Source organism: Mus pahari, chromosome 3, assembly GCF_900095145.1.
Source record: "Mus pahari chromosome 3, PAHARI_EIJ_v1.1, whole genome shotgun sequence".
Classification (NCBI taxonomy): Eukaryota; Metazoa; Chordata; class Mammalia; order Rodentia; family Muridae; genus Mus; species Mus pahari.
The window spans coordinates 77,117,030-77,133,601 of NC_034592.1; the positions used below are offsets into that span (position 1 = coordinate 77,117,030).

The 16,572-nt window shown below is 51.7% G+C and overlaps 2 protein-coding genes across 2 annotated transcripts in view; both read right to left on the bottom strand.

Annotated features, from left to right (window-relative positions):
- The window catches only part of Dgkz (diacylglycerol kinase zeta), a 42,489-nt gene extending 33,905 nt beyond the window's left edge, over positions 1-8,584 (bottom strand). Inside the window, exon 1 of the mRNA XM_021194438.2 lies at positions 8,319-8,584. Within this exon, the coding sequence (XP_021050097.1) occupies positions 8,319-8,530 (212 nt within the window). The 5' untranslated portion in view covers positions 8,531-8,584. The remainder of the gene's footprint in view (positions 1-8,318) is intronic.
- A 6,609-nt stretch (positions 8,585-15,193) lies between these two features.
- The window catches only part of Creb3l1 (cAMP responsive element binding protein 3 like 1), a 41,697-nt gene continuing 40,318 nt past the window's right edge, over positions 15,194-16,572 (bottom strand). The window contains exons 11-12 of the mRNA XM_021193356.1: positions 16,030-16,297; positions 15,194-15,872 (exon numbers count right to left, since the gene is read on the bottom strand). Coding sequence (XP_021049015.1) covers positions 15,836-15,872; positions 16,030-16,297 — 305 coding nt within the window. The 3' untranslated portion in view covers positions 15,194-15,835. The remainder of the gene's footprint in view (positions 15,873-16,029; positions 16,298-16,572) is intronic.

A 16,572-nucleotide genomic window follows, 5' to 3' on the forward strand; every position in this document is an offset into this window, starting at 1 on the left:
GAGAGAGAGAGAGAGAGAGAGAGAGAGAGAGAGAGAGAGAGAGAGAGACTTGTGCCGCATATGTGGAGGTCAGAGGACTATTTGCAAGAATTAGTTCTCTCCTTCCAGCATGTGGGTCCTGAAAATCAAATCCATGTCCTTGGGCTTACAGCAAGAATCCTTACTCTCTGAGCCATCTTGCCAGCCCTGTTTTCCTCCTTCCACATTGGGAAACAGGCACAGAACTTCTAATCTCTCTTGTCCAAGATCTTCTTGTATTGAGATTAAGAATCTAAACCCCTCAAAAAAAAGATTTTTAAAACACAGACACACACACAGAGACACAGACACAGACACAGACACAGACACAGACACAGACACACACACACACACACACACAAACACACACAGGACATTAACCCCAGGGTCTAAGATGCCTTGTTGCCCTACTAAGGTCTGAGGGCACGGTCAGGCTCTGCACCCTTTTTTTCCAATTGCTGTCCCTTGAACATATCACGTCTGAGTCCTTCAAGATGGGCGCCATGTGGTGTGGCCTCTCAAGACTTTACCCACCAGACCAAGGTCCACTCTGAAAGGAGACTGCGGCAAGACCCAGCCTTTCTCTCCCAGGCTTTCCGCAAGTAGCTCCGGCAGTTAAACAGAGGAAACCGGGCTGGGCTTGTTTTCCATCTGGACAGGCAGAGAGCAGGAAATGGCGCTCCTGGAGGGGAAGCCAGGCCGCCTGGAGGCTGAGTCCCAGGCTAACCCTGACTATGTGACCAGGGCTACTTTGATTGAGCTCATACTGTACAAAGCTGTCCGTGCCAGCTTTGCAATCCAGGTTGAGTGGGGAGGGGAGGACAAGGCTGGGAGGGACGGGCGGACAGGGCAGGGGAGGGTGCCCTTGGCAGTTCCTAGGACCTGAGCCAGTGCTGGGGAGCTAGGGACCCCTCAGAATCCACCCAGGTATACACAGGAAGAGCAATCTGGGTAAGAAAATTATTCTGGGCTTCTCTGAAGCCCCTGAGGATAAGGCGTTCCACTTTCTGTGGCCTGGATGAGCAAGTGGAGGCTGGGGAAAAGAAATGTACCAGGCCACCAAATACTCAACCCACGACCTGGACATCCTCTGCCCTCAAAACCTGCCAAGCCTCCTCGGTCTGGCCTTCAGGCTCCTGGTGTCCTGACTTCTCTTGCCTCCCTGTGGGGGTTTTCTTTCGCCGTATATCATGCAAGTGTGTGCTTTTGTAGTAGATGCTCAATAAACAAATTTTCCCTATTTTTTTTTTGATGCTCTCTCAACTGTGGTCCTGACCCCTGAATTCCATTCTGTCTCTGATGCCTTGCTGCCCTTGGTCCTTTGTCACTTGTCACTTGGAGTCTTCCTCCCTCAGACCCCAACCCAAGCAACGGAACCAGGAAAGTGTAGAGAACTCACAAGCTCATATGCCAGCCCTCGTTGTGAGGCCGTGTGCTGCGCACTAACCATAAGTTAGACCCAATGATCTCCATTTTATTTTACGTGTTTATGTGTTTACTTCTGCACTGCTCGGATTGAACCTAGATTTTTCTTGGATGCTAAAGTTCTATCACAGTAAGTGATCTATACCTCAGCTCTGTACCGGGTGACAGGGTCTCAATCTGTAGTCCACGGTAACTTCAAACTTACTATGTTTCCCAGGCTAGCCCAGAACCTCAAGTAACTCTCCTTCCTTAACCTCCCAAGCACTAGCATCTAAGGGTAAACTGTCTCGCTCAGCTCTACCCAGACTGTATCAAAACTCTCCTCTAGGTTTGGCAGTTTCATTGGAATCTCTGTCCCCAGTCCCAAGGCTTTCATTCATCCCTAAGGCAAGCGTTCTCATAAGCACTTGCCAAGGGTCAGCACTGCTCCTATCGCATTCTCACCCATAGTCTTACCCCTGGACACTTTGCTCCCAGCCATCTTGGATCATTAGATTTGTACACATAGCTTTTCTTCTTATGACACTGTCGAACCCTGTGTTGCTCATTGTGCAAAAATATGAGCTCAGTGATTTTTTTTTTAAATAGATGTTCAAATGGGTTGAGTGTTTGATGAGAGGAGAGAGAAAGGGAAACGAGCTTCTTGGGACTGAGAGCTTAGCTTAGTTGGTAAAGCGCTTGCCTCGTATGCATCAAGTCTCTTCCTATCTCCATCTCCCCGGCACAGAGTGTGGGCACTCATCAGCACACTAGGTTCTTCATGCTTGGATATATGTGGCAGTCATTTTATTGGTGGAGTCTTTGCTCTGCCCTGAGACCTGTGAGTGTTCTGTTCACTATAGGAGTTGTGTCCTGCTACATTTCCATTTCTGATTTAGACTGGGTCACCTTTCCTTTCTTTAATTATTATTATTATTTTATTTATTTATTTTTTTTCAAGACAGGGTTTCTGTATAGCCCTGGCTGTCCTGGAACTCACTCTGTAGACCAGGCTGGCCTCGAACTCAGAAATCCACCTGCCTCTGCCTCCTAAGTGCTGGGATTAAAGGCATGCGCCACCACCTGGTTCACCTTTTCTTATGCACACCACCTGGTGGTCCCCCTACACCCTGGTGGTCACCCACACCCATGAGGCCACCTTAACAATGCCAAACTTACTTCATACAGCTGATCCACACAGAGTACTGCTGCCACAAATACCTAGACTCAGTGAATCTCTTCCCTCTGCTTCCAGAGTAGCTGAGTCTACACAGATCACCACATCTGGAGACCCAGAGGTTTTCTGAAGTCTAAGTCCCTCATCGGCTTGGAAGCCTGTGATCCAAATTCTTGCGTAGCCCCTGGGAGGCTTCACCCTCACTGAGAGGACAAGGGTACCTGTGTCAGGATGTAGGTGCTGCTGGTGACAGATGGGAATTGAAGAAACACCACTCCAGGGTGTCTTTATGGAAGCTATGAACAGAAAGGAGTCTGAGCAGAGGAAAGGCAGGACTCTCTTCCATTGGGACGGGGGATCCAGTACCAGCACAGACAGCTTAGCAGTCAGAGGTGCTTCCAGACTGTCATCATTTGGAAGACACTCTGAAAGGAGGAAGGGCCTTGGATGGCTCCTTTTCTGTGCTTCAGCAGGGTCTGCTCTAGACTCTCCCTTCTGGCCCCAGTTTGGATTCTACAAAACCCCTAGTGCGGGACAGGTAGGTACCTGGCACTCCTCCCACACCCTGGTAGAGCCACAAGCTCAAGTTTTAAAGAAATCTTTCAGTCCTTCACCCCCTATCCCATGTCCCATTATCCTTCCCAGATACCAGAACTTAGTACAAAGCCCAAAGAAAAGACTCTCCAGGATGAAAGGCCAGGCCCCTGGAAGCCTGTAAGGTTAGGGGAAGGGCTTTGGAATGAAATAGATCAGATAAGTTTCTGCTATGTGATCTTAAGAAATTGCTTGACTTCTCTGAACAGCAATAGTCCATGTCTGTGGCCTTCAGGGACCTCCAACCCTGCTCTGCATAATTTCCTCCGAAATCATCTGTGGATCTCAAAAGCCTGCAAGAGTCCAGTCTCTTCCCCTACTCCCTTCCACATCACCAAAGAGGTTTCCCAGCCCGGATTGACCCTTGTCCTTGGGCTCTGGTCCTTTATGACTCTTCTGAATGCCCCATGTGAAAATGTACTGACTGAGACAAAAACTTCTTTGGCCCTCACTTCTTCCGAAGCACCCCTGGGAACCGCCTCAAAAGCTACAGCTACCTCCAGGCAGCCTTGGCTATACTCAGCGGCTTATGCCATCTGCCATCTGAGCTACTGGGGACACATCCTCTGGTGAAGCCTTCTTCTGGGCCCCCAACTGCTACTAGAAGGCCTTAGAATGAGTCTGTTCCCGCCCTTGGACTCCGCGGTCTCTGGCCTTTCATTCCCTCTTCTGCGTGAACCTGCGACTGGAGGAAAGAGTTCCGGTCAGGGCCTGGGCTCCCGCTCTTGCCAAGGAAGGAAAATGGACGGACCCCCGGCTTCCGGCTTCCTTTGGCAGCAGTCCCCTCCCTCCCCCTGCTCCAGCTCAGTTCTCTGCCCCCGGTTTTTGCATTTTTAATTCGGGACAGAATGTGATCTCTTGCAAGCTTCTTGCTTTATCCTGTTGCTATTTAAATTACAAATCGGCCCCATCTCCCTGTCACTCTAGGGTTATTTTTAGCTTCTGGTAAATAGCAGCAGGGAGAGTAGGATCAGGTGCCCCTCCCTCGAGGAGCTGTGTCCCCGCGGCTGTGTGCCCGCTGCAGGGGGCACCCTCCCTGCCAACTGGCGCCACTAGCCGTCCTGGGAGGGTGGAGGGGAAAGGGGGCAGTGGGGGCTGGGACATGCTCAGTTCCTGCTCTCAGTCTGGCTGGCTTTGCTAGCCTCAGTTCCCACTATCACTGCTCAGAGGCAGCATCCACCATCCTTCCTGGACCTCCCTAACCGGTCTTACTCTAGCGAAAGATCTAGGCGGCGGTTCACTACTTCCCCTGGAGTCAAGAACTGTATGCCGCTTCTCTGTAATATCCTTCAAGCTGTACTACTGAGTGGATACTATTGTTCCCATTTTCCATATGAGGAAACAGGGTTAGAGGTGAAAGCTTCACATGGTCATCGCTGGTTTCCGGGAACTCTCAGACCCTCAGACCCCAAGCCCATGTGCCCGTGTGTGGAAACTGCTGCCCGTGTTGGAATGGTCTCTGCCCAGGTGGATGGCAACATCAGTGTGCTTCCAGCATGTTTGTGCAGTCCGGTCTACTGGGTCATGCATGGTTCCAGGGCCTCATCTGACTCACTGCCTGACTGTGTAGGGTCCTGTGAGCTAAGAATGGTTTCTACATTTCGAGAAACAGGAAGTAGAAAAGGAATAACAGTTTGCGACAGTGAGATGACATGAGTTGTAAAGTTCAGGGTCTGTAAGCAAAGCTTTAAAGGAAGCCAGGCACCCTCATTCCTTTCCACGCTGCCTGTGATCACTCTGTGCACCACTGGCAGGGCTGAATAACTGTGACAAGGACCATGTGACTTCCAAAGCCTGAAATATTTACTGCCTGGCTTTGTACAGGATCCTACTTTTGTCGAGGAAAAAGACTGAGCCTCCTAAGTCCGTGTCAGGCAGGGTGTCAGCAGGGCCAGAGCGACTGGGCCATGATTGAATCTGTACAGGGATACCTCTGCCAGCCACACCCAGCAAATAATATACATTGCATCCTCTTTTTTCCAGAATCTTTCTCTTTGGCTTCTCCATAGGTGCAAACAAGTGATTTTCAAACTGGCTGAGCTACTGGAATTACAGGGGAGGTTTACAGATCCAGGACTAGACTCTAACCTGAGGCCAAGGGTTGAAGAAACCATTTTATCTTTTATTTTTTCCTTGAGGTCTTAAGAGATTGAACCTAGAATCCCACCCATGCTTTATGCCAGCACTTTGTCACTGAGCTACAACTCCAGCCTTAAGAATACATTTTAGGGGCTGGTGAGATGGCTCAGAGGGTAAGAGCACTGACTGCTCTTCCAAAGGTCCTGAGTTCAAATCCCAGCAACCACATGGTGGCTCACAACCATCCACAATGAGATCCGATGCCCTCTTCTGGTGTGTCTGCAGACAGCTACAGTGTACTTACATATAACGATAAATAAATCTTTAAAAAACAAAGAATACATTTTAGGAGGCTGGAGAGATGGTTCTGCAATTAAGAGCATGTGCTGGTCTTGAATAAGACCCGAGTTCAGTTCCCAGGACACATATGGTGGCTCACAACTGCCTGTAACTCCAATTTTAGGGCATCCGACTTTCTCTTCTGGCCTCTTTAGGATCCTGTACACACCTGGCATGCAGGCTTTCTCTCTCACACACACTTTTTTTTTTTTTATCTTTTAAACTCATTTAAAAAGACATACTTAGATGATCTGGTTTGGTACCTACTGGGCATAACACTGGAGGTGGTCCACAAACCAAGCATCCCTTATACCCTCTGTCTTCCTTAGCTGGAGTCATCATTTCAAGAAGTCTCTTGACCCCAACCCTAACTGGTTAGGACTCCTTCTGCGCTTGGTATATCTTCTTCCCAGTCCAGATACAGATGCGAGACATACTGTCTCTGCAGGCTCTACATACCGTCCTGCCCTTTCCGATGGGGTTTATTGGAAACTAGGTGCCCTTTAACCCTTCTCAAATCCTTACTTGTTTTGTTTGCTAGCCTATGATGGCTCTGGAAAGAGCCCAGAGGTGCTCCTCAGCAGGACCTCCCTCCCTAGCATCTTCTCCAGTCCTGCTGAAAGCCCCTCACTTGTGTCAGAAGCAGCCTGGCCTTGGTCCTGCTTCCCGCTTGCACACACACACACACACACCCATCCTCATATTCACTGCCCCCTCATGCATTTCTGCCTGAAAGCCCTTTCTCTCCTGGAAGGGCTTTCAACTGCTTTTTCTTAGCCACTCCTCACAGCAGGACTGGAGGTTTAGCTGTGAGCCAGAGCTTTATGGAAGTGGCAGGCAGAGGATGTGAAAAGGGTCACAGTGGGCCTGAGCTCCTGACAGCTCTGGGACAGCTTAGAAGAGAGTACGATGGCAGGCCTCTCAGGATTTCCACGTGGCTGCTCCACTGCCTGCCTCCTCCTCCTCTACCACAGAAGGCTCAAAGGGCCTAGAGCTGCATTCCCTTTCCAGACCCAGAGGCTTCCCTTGCCTTAATGCTTTTCCCAGTTCTGAGGAGAAGACTAGACCCCTGGCCGGCCTCCGCGTGGCCTCATCCTGTACAATCCTGCCTGGTGCAATCCTCAGAAGAGACCCAACTTGGTTACTATGCATCTTTGATGGCCCAGGACTCCCATTTTGACCTGTGTGTGGAACAGCTTCTACGTGGGGGAGTTTCAGTCCTTAGAGCTGCCTCTCCACCCTCTGTGTGTCCATCTTGTATGTCAATCCTTTAGCGACTCTGTTTCCTGTTCTCCAAGCTTCTCCCTGACCCTGGCCTCTTTTCTAGCAGCAGTTGATACATTTCCCTGACTTGAATGTAGGGAAAAATCTTGGTGTGGTGCTTTTTGTAGGAGCCCAGACATCCAAGGAACAGAGTATGCGTGCCTTTGTCCCGGTCTCCTGACTCCCAAATCAATAATATTTCTTCCAATATTCTTTATGTTCTGTTCTTCCCCCAGGGACACTTCCAGGAGCTCCTCTATCTTAGCTAGAGGCCCTGGGCAGACGGATGCTTTCTTCTGAGCAGGGCTCTGGAAGATCTTGGTAATGGAGCCTAACATGCTCAAGATTCCCAAAGTGCAGGTAGGGCTCTTGGGAACCAAACTGATTTCCTTTTCCTCTGAGCATTGCCCCACTTCAGGATGGTGGGCAACTTCCCTCTCCATCCCTCCTCAAGTGATGCAGGCCTAATGGCTTCATAACCATTAAGGCCCTTTCAGCTCTCAGGGCTGGGTTGATTTTATGATCCTTCTTCCCAGAAGGTCCAAGGAGAAGCAGGGCAGTGTCAGACATACTCAAGCCCATTGTGGTTGCCAGTAGAGAAAAGATTTGTCTCCTCCCATAAGGCTAATGGCTTTAAGGGATGAAGAGGCACATTGAGATGTCCCTATTAGACCCTCCAAAGAAAGTCACGCTGTGCCAAGGGCTTGGGGAAGCAAAGTGAAGGGGGAAGTGAGGATGTCCATCTCTTCCCTCTCACCTGGGGCCCACCTTGTGAGGAATAGCACCCTTGCTCACTCCAGGTCATTACAGCAGCCTCTGGGGCTCACTCCAGACATTTCTGCCGGGGGATCCTTTAAGCTAGAGTGGCAGACGCAGGCAAGTGGGGGTCTTACCTAGACAGTTGATGGTGTAAGATGTTGAATGGGCAATGCAGGGGAGGTGCCTGCATCAGTGGTAGATGCTAATGGAAGCCTGATGTGATACTGGGGGTGTGGTGGGAATGCCCTTGCCCTTTTCTGGGCAGTAGGTCTCCAGCTGTTGTGGCAGAAGGTTCCTCTGTGCTTAGCACAGGGGCAGCCAACAGGAGGGTACAGAGGAGGGAGACTGAATGCAAAGGGTGGGCGCACTGCTTCTTCTGGAAGAAAGGCCAGAAGACTTCTCACTGCTCTCACAGAGATTAGTGAGGACCATCTCGGTGGGCTTTCTCCTAGAACAGAGACACAGTACTAGGCACACAACTGGCGCTCGGTAATTAGATGCTGAATGAATAGAGCTTTCATAGTTCGAGAAGGGAAGCTATTCCCCCGCACCCCTTCTGAATCCCCAGTCCCTAGAGCAGGGCCAGGCAAGCGGCAGGTGGGCGCGTCGTGAACACACGCTGCTAGTTTAGTGCTGATGTGAAGTGGTCCCCACGCGGCGTTCCCTCTGCCCCCATTCTCCTTACCTGTATGACACCTGCTTTCGAAGGTGCATCTGGCTGAATCGCTCTTCCACCGGGGGTCCCGCAGCCACACTTCGGGAACCCTCGGGCCAGGGCTGGAAGACCTCGGCCTCCTCCCCGCGCCGGCAGCGCCGCCGCACCACCTCCTCCGCCGCCGCCCGGCCGCTGGTTGCCCTGTCCCCGCTTGGTCCTCCTCCCCCCAGTCCCTCAGCCATCCTTCTGCGGCCCGGCTTCGTGTCCCGAGGCCTGCCGGAGAACCCACCAAAGTTCAGAGTCTCGAGCGCTCCGGAGCCAGGGGCGCAGGGCCGGGAGGAGGCAAAGAGGCGCTGGGTCCCGCACGTCGGTCGTGACGCGGCGCCCAGACGACAGGGACCGGGAGCTGCGGGGCGCCGCGCCCAGGAAAGGCCGGCAGGGATGCTCCGGAGCCCTGGGGAGACTGTGTCCTTGGAAGGGTCGGGATGTTGCGTGGGGCGCTGCCCGGGCGATCCCCGGACGGCCAGAGCCTGAGGTCAGAGCCGAGCCGGAGCCTTGTAGCTGTCGCCGCAGCCACTAGGCACCAGGGTGTCACCTTAGAGACACTCGCCAAGCCGTAGGGTCCGAGGGGAGGGTGCCGCCTCGCCCTGCCTGATCGGCCCCAGGCCCCCGGGAGAGCGACCCCGGAGCACGGGTCACAGCCAGCAACCTCTCTGGGGGCTCCAGGCCAGGGTGCAGGACCCTTCCCAGGCCCACCTCTGTGCCCCTGCCCGGTACTGGTACAGCTGCACTGAACCTGCCAATCATCGCTCCACCTGTCACTCAGCCGCAGTGATGCACCCCCGCCCCCTTCTGTCCCGCGTTTTCCGGCTTTGGCATTCGCTGCCGCTTTAGGCAGGTGAGGGGGGTGGGGGAGACAGGGGCGGTGACATGAGGCAGCTTTAACCCTGTCGGCGCTGTGGGAATTTAGAGATCAAACTGGATTTAGGGGAGGGGCACAGGAGACAGTTTATATCAATCCCTAGGGACATCTCGGGATTGTGGGAACACCATCTCCAGGCCTAGAGGTCTCAAGACCAGGCCTCAAGCTGGACCAAGCTGACTTGTGTGTAAAATCCCCTGAGATGACTCTGACCCTTGAGATGTTCAGCCTTCCAGGAATCCTCCAGGTTGCTGGATTTGGGGTATCCCAGAACACTAAATCAGTATCTTCTAGTGCCAAACAGACTGTCACAAGAGGGAGGAGCCAGGGCCAAAAGGAAGAACAGGATGTTTCCATGGGGTCCAGCTTGGGTTTCCTGTCTTTTCAGTTCATGCCTCTCTTTGTACCGTCTCTTCTTGGGCTTGGGGGTGTTCACCAACTGAATGTTTTATTTGGACCATTGCAGGGACCTCAGATATTAGATACGAGTCTATCTGTGGCCCAGATTTTCTCTTTCTGAAGTCGACCTATAACCACAGACCCCCCCCCCCCTTACCATACAGTATTTACGGCTGTTTTTTTTTTTTTTTCCCTCTGTGTAGCCCTGGCTGTTTTGGAACTCACTCTGTAGACCAGACTGGCCTCGAACTCAGAAATCTGCCTGCCTCTGCCTCCCAAATGCTAGGATTAAAGGCATGTGCCACCACTGCCCGGTGGCTGTTTTTTGTCTATACTTTATTGGGGCATTCAAAGCCCATATCCCACCATCTAGCTGATCCACCCATTTCCTCTACAGTGCACCCATTTCAGCTACCAGGCTCTGGCTTGGCTAGACCTCAGGCTCTCGTAGTCTGGGATAGACCCAGCAGCAACCCACCGCAGCATCCTGACCCTTCCAAGGACCCAGTCCCATTTCTTCACAGCGTCATCTAGTTGTCCCCTCTATATTAAATTTCTCCTGATCACAGACTTTCAATTCAAAAGTTCCCACAAAAATTTTATTTTCCAGCTTGGCATTGGTAGTACCTGCCTTTAATCCCAGCACACAGGAGGCAGAGGCAGGAGGATCTCTGAGTTCGAGGCTAGCCTGGTCTAGAGAGTGAGTACCAGGACAGCCAGGGCTATACAGAGAAACCCTGAATGAAAAAAACCAAACCAAACCAAACCAAACCAAACCAAACCAAACCAAACCAAACCAAACCAAATAAGCGAAAGGCCGTTCTTTTCCATAGTGGCTCCTCCCCGGTCCAGCTGGGCGACCTCTTCCTACCGTCCCCTGTCCTCTGAGCAGATGTCCTGTGCAGTCTCGGTCTTCTTTCTGTGAGCGTGGGAAAGTGGGAGGGGCCAGACTCACATAGGTAGATAATGGGGCTGCTTTTGGGTTTTCTGATAGTCTCCACTCTGGACAAGGTAGTCCTGTTCTATGACTTAGCTCAGGTTATCTCTGACCTTCTTTGTCTCTCATATGGAAAGGGCATCTGTCCATCCTTCAGCTGCCCCATGCAGCCCTTCTTAAAATTGAAGTGTAGAGATTTCTTGGGTGTCTCATTGGGTGTACCCTGTATACTCTAACAGTAGCGACCATCTCGTTTGTCCCTAACCACATCCCTGAGTGGTAGATATTATCACTTCCTCCATGCTGCAGAGGACAAAGACATGATGTTCAATGATTTAGTTGCTCAGAATGGCTCCTGGTGAGTGGCAGTGCACTTGGACTGAAGTCCATGCCTTCTGGTGCCAGCACCCGTGTCCTTTCCCTCTGTTCTACTGCTGGGACAGCTCCCCACCCCCACACCCCCACTCTATAAAACTGCAAGGGTCTGCTAACATCTGCTCCCACATCTCAGTGGCCCAGCAAGCCCTTCTTTAGGTAAAAGCATCAGAGTAAACATTCTTGGTCACAAAGGATCTTTCTCCTCAACACCAAGTTCTAAGGAAGCCATGCTGGCTGTTAGGGAATAGGGGTCCCTGCTCTGTGCTACTGTTGCCCTTGAGTTTGCCCTTCCAGTACCCTGGGCTTGGATTTCCAAGCAACCTGGCCCACAGTAGCCTCCTACACCATGAATTATGGTAGCACTGGCTGTGGGCTTGACCTTCACTCAGCAGCTGCCTAGCTGCTGGGTTCCAAGGTTGGCTTTTTGTTTAGCTCTTTCCTGCAGTGCTCTCCCCACTTAGGGCTTTTTAAAGCAGGCTTCATTCCACCATCCTCACACGTCCCTACTTAGGGCCAGCTGCTGGCTGCATTATCTTTAAGCTGTGGCTTGGCTTCCTTCCCAAGAAGAGAAAAAACAAGCCCTTCCCCAACCAGCCTCACCACCTTCTGCATGCAGCCTTTTGAAGCTGCATCTCACTCCTCTGGCCCCAGCCCACCCATTACCACAGCACTTAGAGAACAGTTACTGATGTCTAGTGTATAATGGATCTGGTGCTAAGCATTTTCCTGGCAAACTTTCATTGATTCTCAAACAGGAGGGTGGGTACCATTTTACAGAGGAGCTCCCTGGGGCTTGGAGACATTAAGTAGATTAGGGAGACAGCACATACCTCAGAGACCATGTACTTAGCCACTCTGATGACCAAGCAACTAAGGTTCATTCGGAGCCTAGGATTCTGGTCTATGTCCTCCACCCCCAGCGGGGACCCACAGGTACTTTTTACTTACATCACACAGGGATTCACATTGGTCAGATGTTCCTGGGCTGGTCCAGCCCTCCTAGATCTAGAGCCTTGTCTGGCCCAGCTCTGCTCATGGCTTCACCCTCAGCTCTTCACCCTGTCTTCAGAGCTTTGATTTCTAGCTATAACAAAGGATATGTTGTGGCCATTGAAGCAGGATCTCTCATTGTGAAAGCTGTCACATGGGATGTGGCAAAGCAAGCTGCCAGAACTGACAGTGTGAAACTATTGCTCCATTGCTGCAGATACATCCCCCTTAGAGGCAGGGATAGGGCCCCGAGGAAACTCTGGCAATAGGTGACCCCACATCCTCACACAGGCTGGGCAAGCATCTTGGGTGAACCTCCATAAGGAGCGGACCCCAGGTGACTACTTGCTAGTCATGGGCTTCAGGAAACCCTGAGAATCAAGTCTCTTGTTCAGTCATAGAATAAGGAGAAAGAGGGAGAGGGACTACAAAGGGACACCAGGGACACTGGGTGAAGCCAGTAGACCTGCATCCTACAACAGCATTGGTACTCAGCTGCATGGTCTTCAGGGTCTCTCTCTCTCTCTCTCTCTCTCTCTCTCTCTCTCTCTCTCTCTCTCTCTCTGTGTGTGTGTGTGTGTGTGTGTGTGTGTGTGCTTGAGCCTGTGGAAATCAGGAGAGGTAGGAACCCAATTTGGGTTCTCTGCAAGAGCAATACACAGTCTTAACTGTAGAGCCATCTCTCCAGCCATGAACATTGGTTTTGTTTTTACATCTGTAAAATGCCCTTCTTGGCCAAGTGCGGTGGTGCACACTCTAATCCCAGCAAGTAGGAGGCAGAGACAGGTAGCTACAGGTGAGTTTGAGGCTAACCTGGCCTGTGTAGTAAGTTCTAGGCCAGCCAGGGCTACATATTAAGACACACACACACACACACACACCACATCACCAAAAGTGTCCTCAGGGGGATGTAGGCCAGTGGTTGAGCACAGGGGCAAAGCTCTGGGTGTCAGCCCTGTAGAGTGGGAAGGTGGTCTCTAAGGACTATTTCAGTTCCTACTGGGTTATTCACAGTTCGTGCTGCTAGTGAGGAACAGGGGAACGCTTCCTTTCAAGTCCTTCACCCTCAGGAACTGTGTCTTGTCTGAGCTCCTGTGTCAGCATTGAACCACACATGAAGGGGAGGGACTCCTGCTACTCTGCAGGCCTGTCTGAAATTGTCCTTTTCTCTTCATCTCAACTCCCAGTCGCCCTGGCCCAAGCCTCACAGTTTCCATCTCCCCTCATTCCTCACCCATAGATCGCCTGCCCCCGTAGTGAGCCCCTCCCCTGCCTCTCCAGCTCCCACCCACTGCCACCATCTCTCCTGGTGGTGCCTTCAGTTTCCTTTCTGTCGTCTGTCTTCTGGAAACAATCCCAGTCAGTGTCCTATTGTGTGGAGAACAGCCTGAACTGCTCCTGACCTCACCCCCACCCCAGCCTTCACCCCACCCTCCCATTCTCACCTCCCCCTCACCCCCTATCCCAGCCTTCACTCTATACCTCCTATTCTCACCCCCCCAACCCAGCCTCCAATCCATCCCCCCATTTTCACCTCCCCCTCACTTCCCACTCCAGTTTTTCACCCCCCATTCCAACCTCCCCTTCACCCCCTACCCCAGTCTTCACTCCATTCCCCCCCATTTTCACCTCCTCCTCACCCCCCACTCCAGCCTTCACTCCTCCACCCCCATTTTCACCTCCCTCTCACCCCCACCCCAGCCTTCACTCCATCCCACTCCCAATCTCATCTCCCCCTCTCCCCCAACTCCAGTCTTCACTCCATCTCATTCTCACCTCCCCCTCCCTTCTGCCACAGCTGCTCTCAGCAGAGCTCCTCCCAAGGGCACAGGGACTCTGCCTTCTCATCTCCATGGCATTTGACACTCAGGCCACCCTGTCTTAAAGCTGCCCCATCCCCCTTACTTTTTTGTTTTTTCAAGACAGGGTTTCTCTGTGTAGTCTTGGATATTCTGGAACTCACTCTGTGTATCCGCCTGCCTCTGCCTCCCAAGTGCTGGGACTAAAGTCGTTCGCCACAGCCTGTCTTCTCTATTGACTCTAACTTCCCTTTCTATGCCCTCTCCTTTCTCCTCATTCTATCTTAGTCTCTCTTCCCACTGAGTCCTCCTCCTCACCGCCACCATCTCTCCTGGTGTTCAGCTCTTCCCTCCTTCCCTGTCTGTAGACCAGGCCTCTAACTTATCACCTGTCCAGATGCTGGCATTTCCTAACCTCAGATGGAACCCTTTCTCTTCAGCCCTGGATTTACACATTTAGGCCTCCTCCTCCCCCTCTCCCTCCTCTCCTCTTCCTCGTTTGTGTGCCTGTGAATTTGCATATACATTGTGCATGTGGAGGTCAAAGGACAACTTTCCAGAGTTAGGTTCTTGCCTTCTAACTTTTTCTTTTAAAAAAACAAAACAAAGCATTTATTTATTATATATATATATGACGACATTGTAGCTGTCTTCAGACACAGAAGAAGGCATCACATCCCATTGCAGACAGCTGTGAGCCACTACGTGGTTTCTGGGATTTGAACTCAGGACCTCTGGAAGAACAGTTACTGCTCTTAACAGCTGAGCCATCTCTCCAACCCCCTCTCCCCTATTTTTTCCTCTTAAGAGAGAGTCTCACTGTGTAGCCTTGGTTGGCCTGGAACTTGAAATGTAGACTAGTGCCTAGCAGTGGTGGCGCACGCCTTTAATCCCCAGCACTTGGGAGGCAGAGGCAGATGAATTTCTGAGTTTGAGGCCAGCCTTATCTAAGAGTGAGTTCCAGGACAGCCAGGGAAAACCTGTCTTGAAAACTATAACAACAACAACAACAACAAAACAAAAAGCAAAAAAAGAAATGTAGACTAGTCTGGCTTTGAACTCGGGGCTCTGCCTGCCTTTGCCTTCCATCTTATGACATAGGGTCTCTTGTCTCTGCTGTGGGCAGTTAGCCTGTGAGCAGAGCTTCCATGAGCTTCTCCTGTCCCTGTCTCCCATCTTGACTGAGACTACAGCTGTATAACACACGACTAAACTGTTCTTTGTTTTTTAATTTTTCAGTTTGGTTCCGGGCATTGCATTTGAGTTATCCAGTCCAGATTTGGTGACTAGCTGGACAAATGTCTCCAGACAGAAAGGCTTTCTCACCAGGCACCCTTTTCTCTCTCTCTCTCTCTCTCTCTCTCTCTCTCTCTCTCTCTCTATATATATATATATATATATATATATATATATATACTAAATACTAAAACTCCCCACCTCCTCATTCCCGGGCCCTCACAAAGGACACATAGAGTCAGGGTTGATGCTGAATCTTTTTTTTTTTTTTAATTTTGCTTTCTTAAAGCGTGTGCTGAGCTGGTGGAGGAGCAGTTTGGCAAATTAAAAAGGCCCGGCAGCTCGGGCAGCGGCAGGGGAGGCCTGGTGAGGGTGGGGTGGCCCTCTTCCCCAGGCCAAGGGGTAGCAAAGCCCGCACTAACTTCATAAAATACAAAATAAGGGGAGAGGTGACGGGAGGGAGATTTGTAAAATACAATATCTTAGGGGATTGGCAATAATAAAAAATAAGGTTCATTATTTACAAACGATTTCTGTTCTTGGTCTCTGTACAGTAGGAGATGGGGGTGTGTGTTTGTGTGTGTATGTCTGCTTGTGTGTTTGTGTATGAGGGGGCCAGGAACAGTGGTTGTGTTGGTCACTATGGGAAGGAAACGGGTGGCCCAGTGAGTGGTTTATCGGAGGAGGACGGATAGTGGTGGGAGGAAAAGGTGGGAACGGAGTGGTCGGCCCAGGGGAGCAGTCCAAGTGTCTGGGGACATAGAGGGTCCCCAGCCACTACAGGGGCCCGGGGGCAGGGGTGTGAGCTGGATCTGGGTCATCGAGCAAGAAAACGCTTCTTCTGGGTGCCAGGGTGTCCGTCCTGTGTCCTGGGTCTCGGAGTGGCCTAGGAGAGTTTGATGGTGGTGTTGGGGCCCAGGTCCCTGGGAAGGGAAGAAGATCCAGGGATGAATCTGCCCTGGGGTACCTGTCATTCAACTGTGAGCCAGGACTTGACCAGGGACCCCTCCCCCTGGGAAGATGTGGTTGAGGGTGGTACAGCCTGGGGCCCAGGGAAGGGAAGGCTGTCCCTCTGCTCACCTGTCATGGAACCACTCCTTGGGGTGGGAAAAGTTGGGGCTGGTGCCATTGTCATCAGTGTCCTCTGGCCAGGTCTCTCTCAAGTACTTGGTGGTCTCGTGGATGCTGTCCGCACGGTCATGTCGGAGGTGGTCCTGGGGCCTCTGCTCTACTGGAGCCCCGGGTTTGAGCTCCCAGCCTTCTGGGGGCTCCACAGGCAGTAGAGCACCTCGGCCATCTTCCCATGAGCTTGCCCCATCATCATAGAACAGTAGGCTTCGGGAGGGCACTGGGGAGAAAACCAGGGTGAGCCACGGAGGCTCCTCAGGTATGCGCCCTCTGCCAGATCTGCCTCATTCACGTGCCAGGCATGGAGAGTACAGCCTCTGACATCTTACAGGCTTGACTCCTCCTCCTAGCCCTGTACTGGCTAGCTTTGTGTCAACTTGACACAGCTGGAGTTATCACAGAGAAAGGAGCTTTAGTTGGGGAAATGCCCCCATGAGATCCAGCTGTGGGGCATTTCCTCAATTAGTGATCAAGGAGGAGAGGCCCATTGTGGGT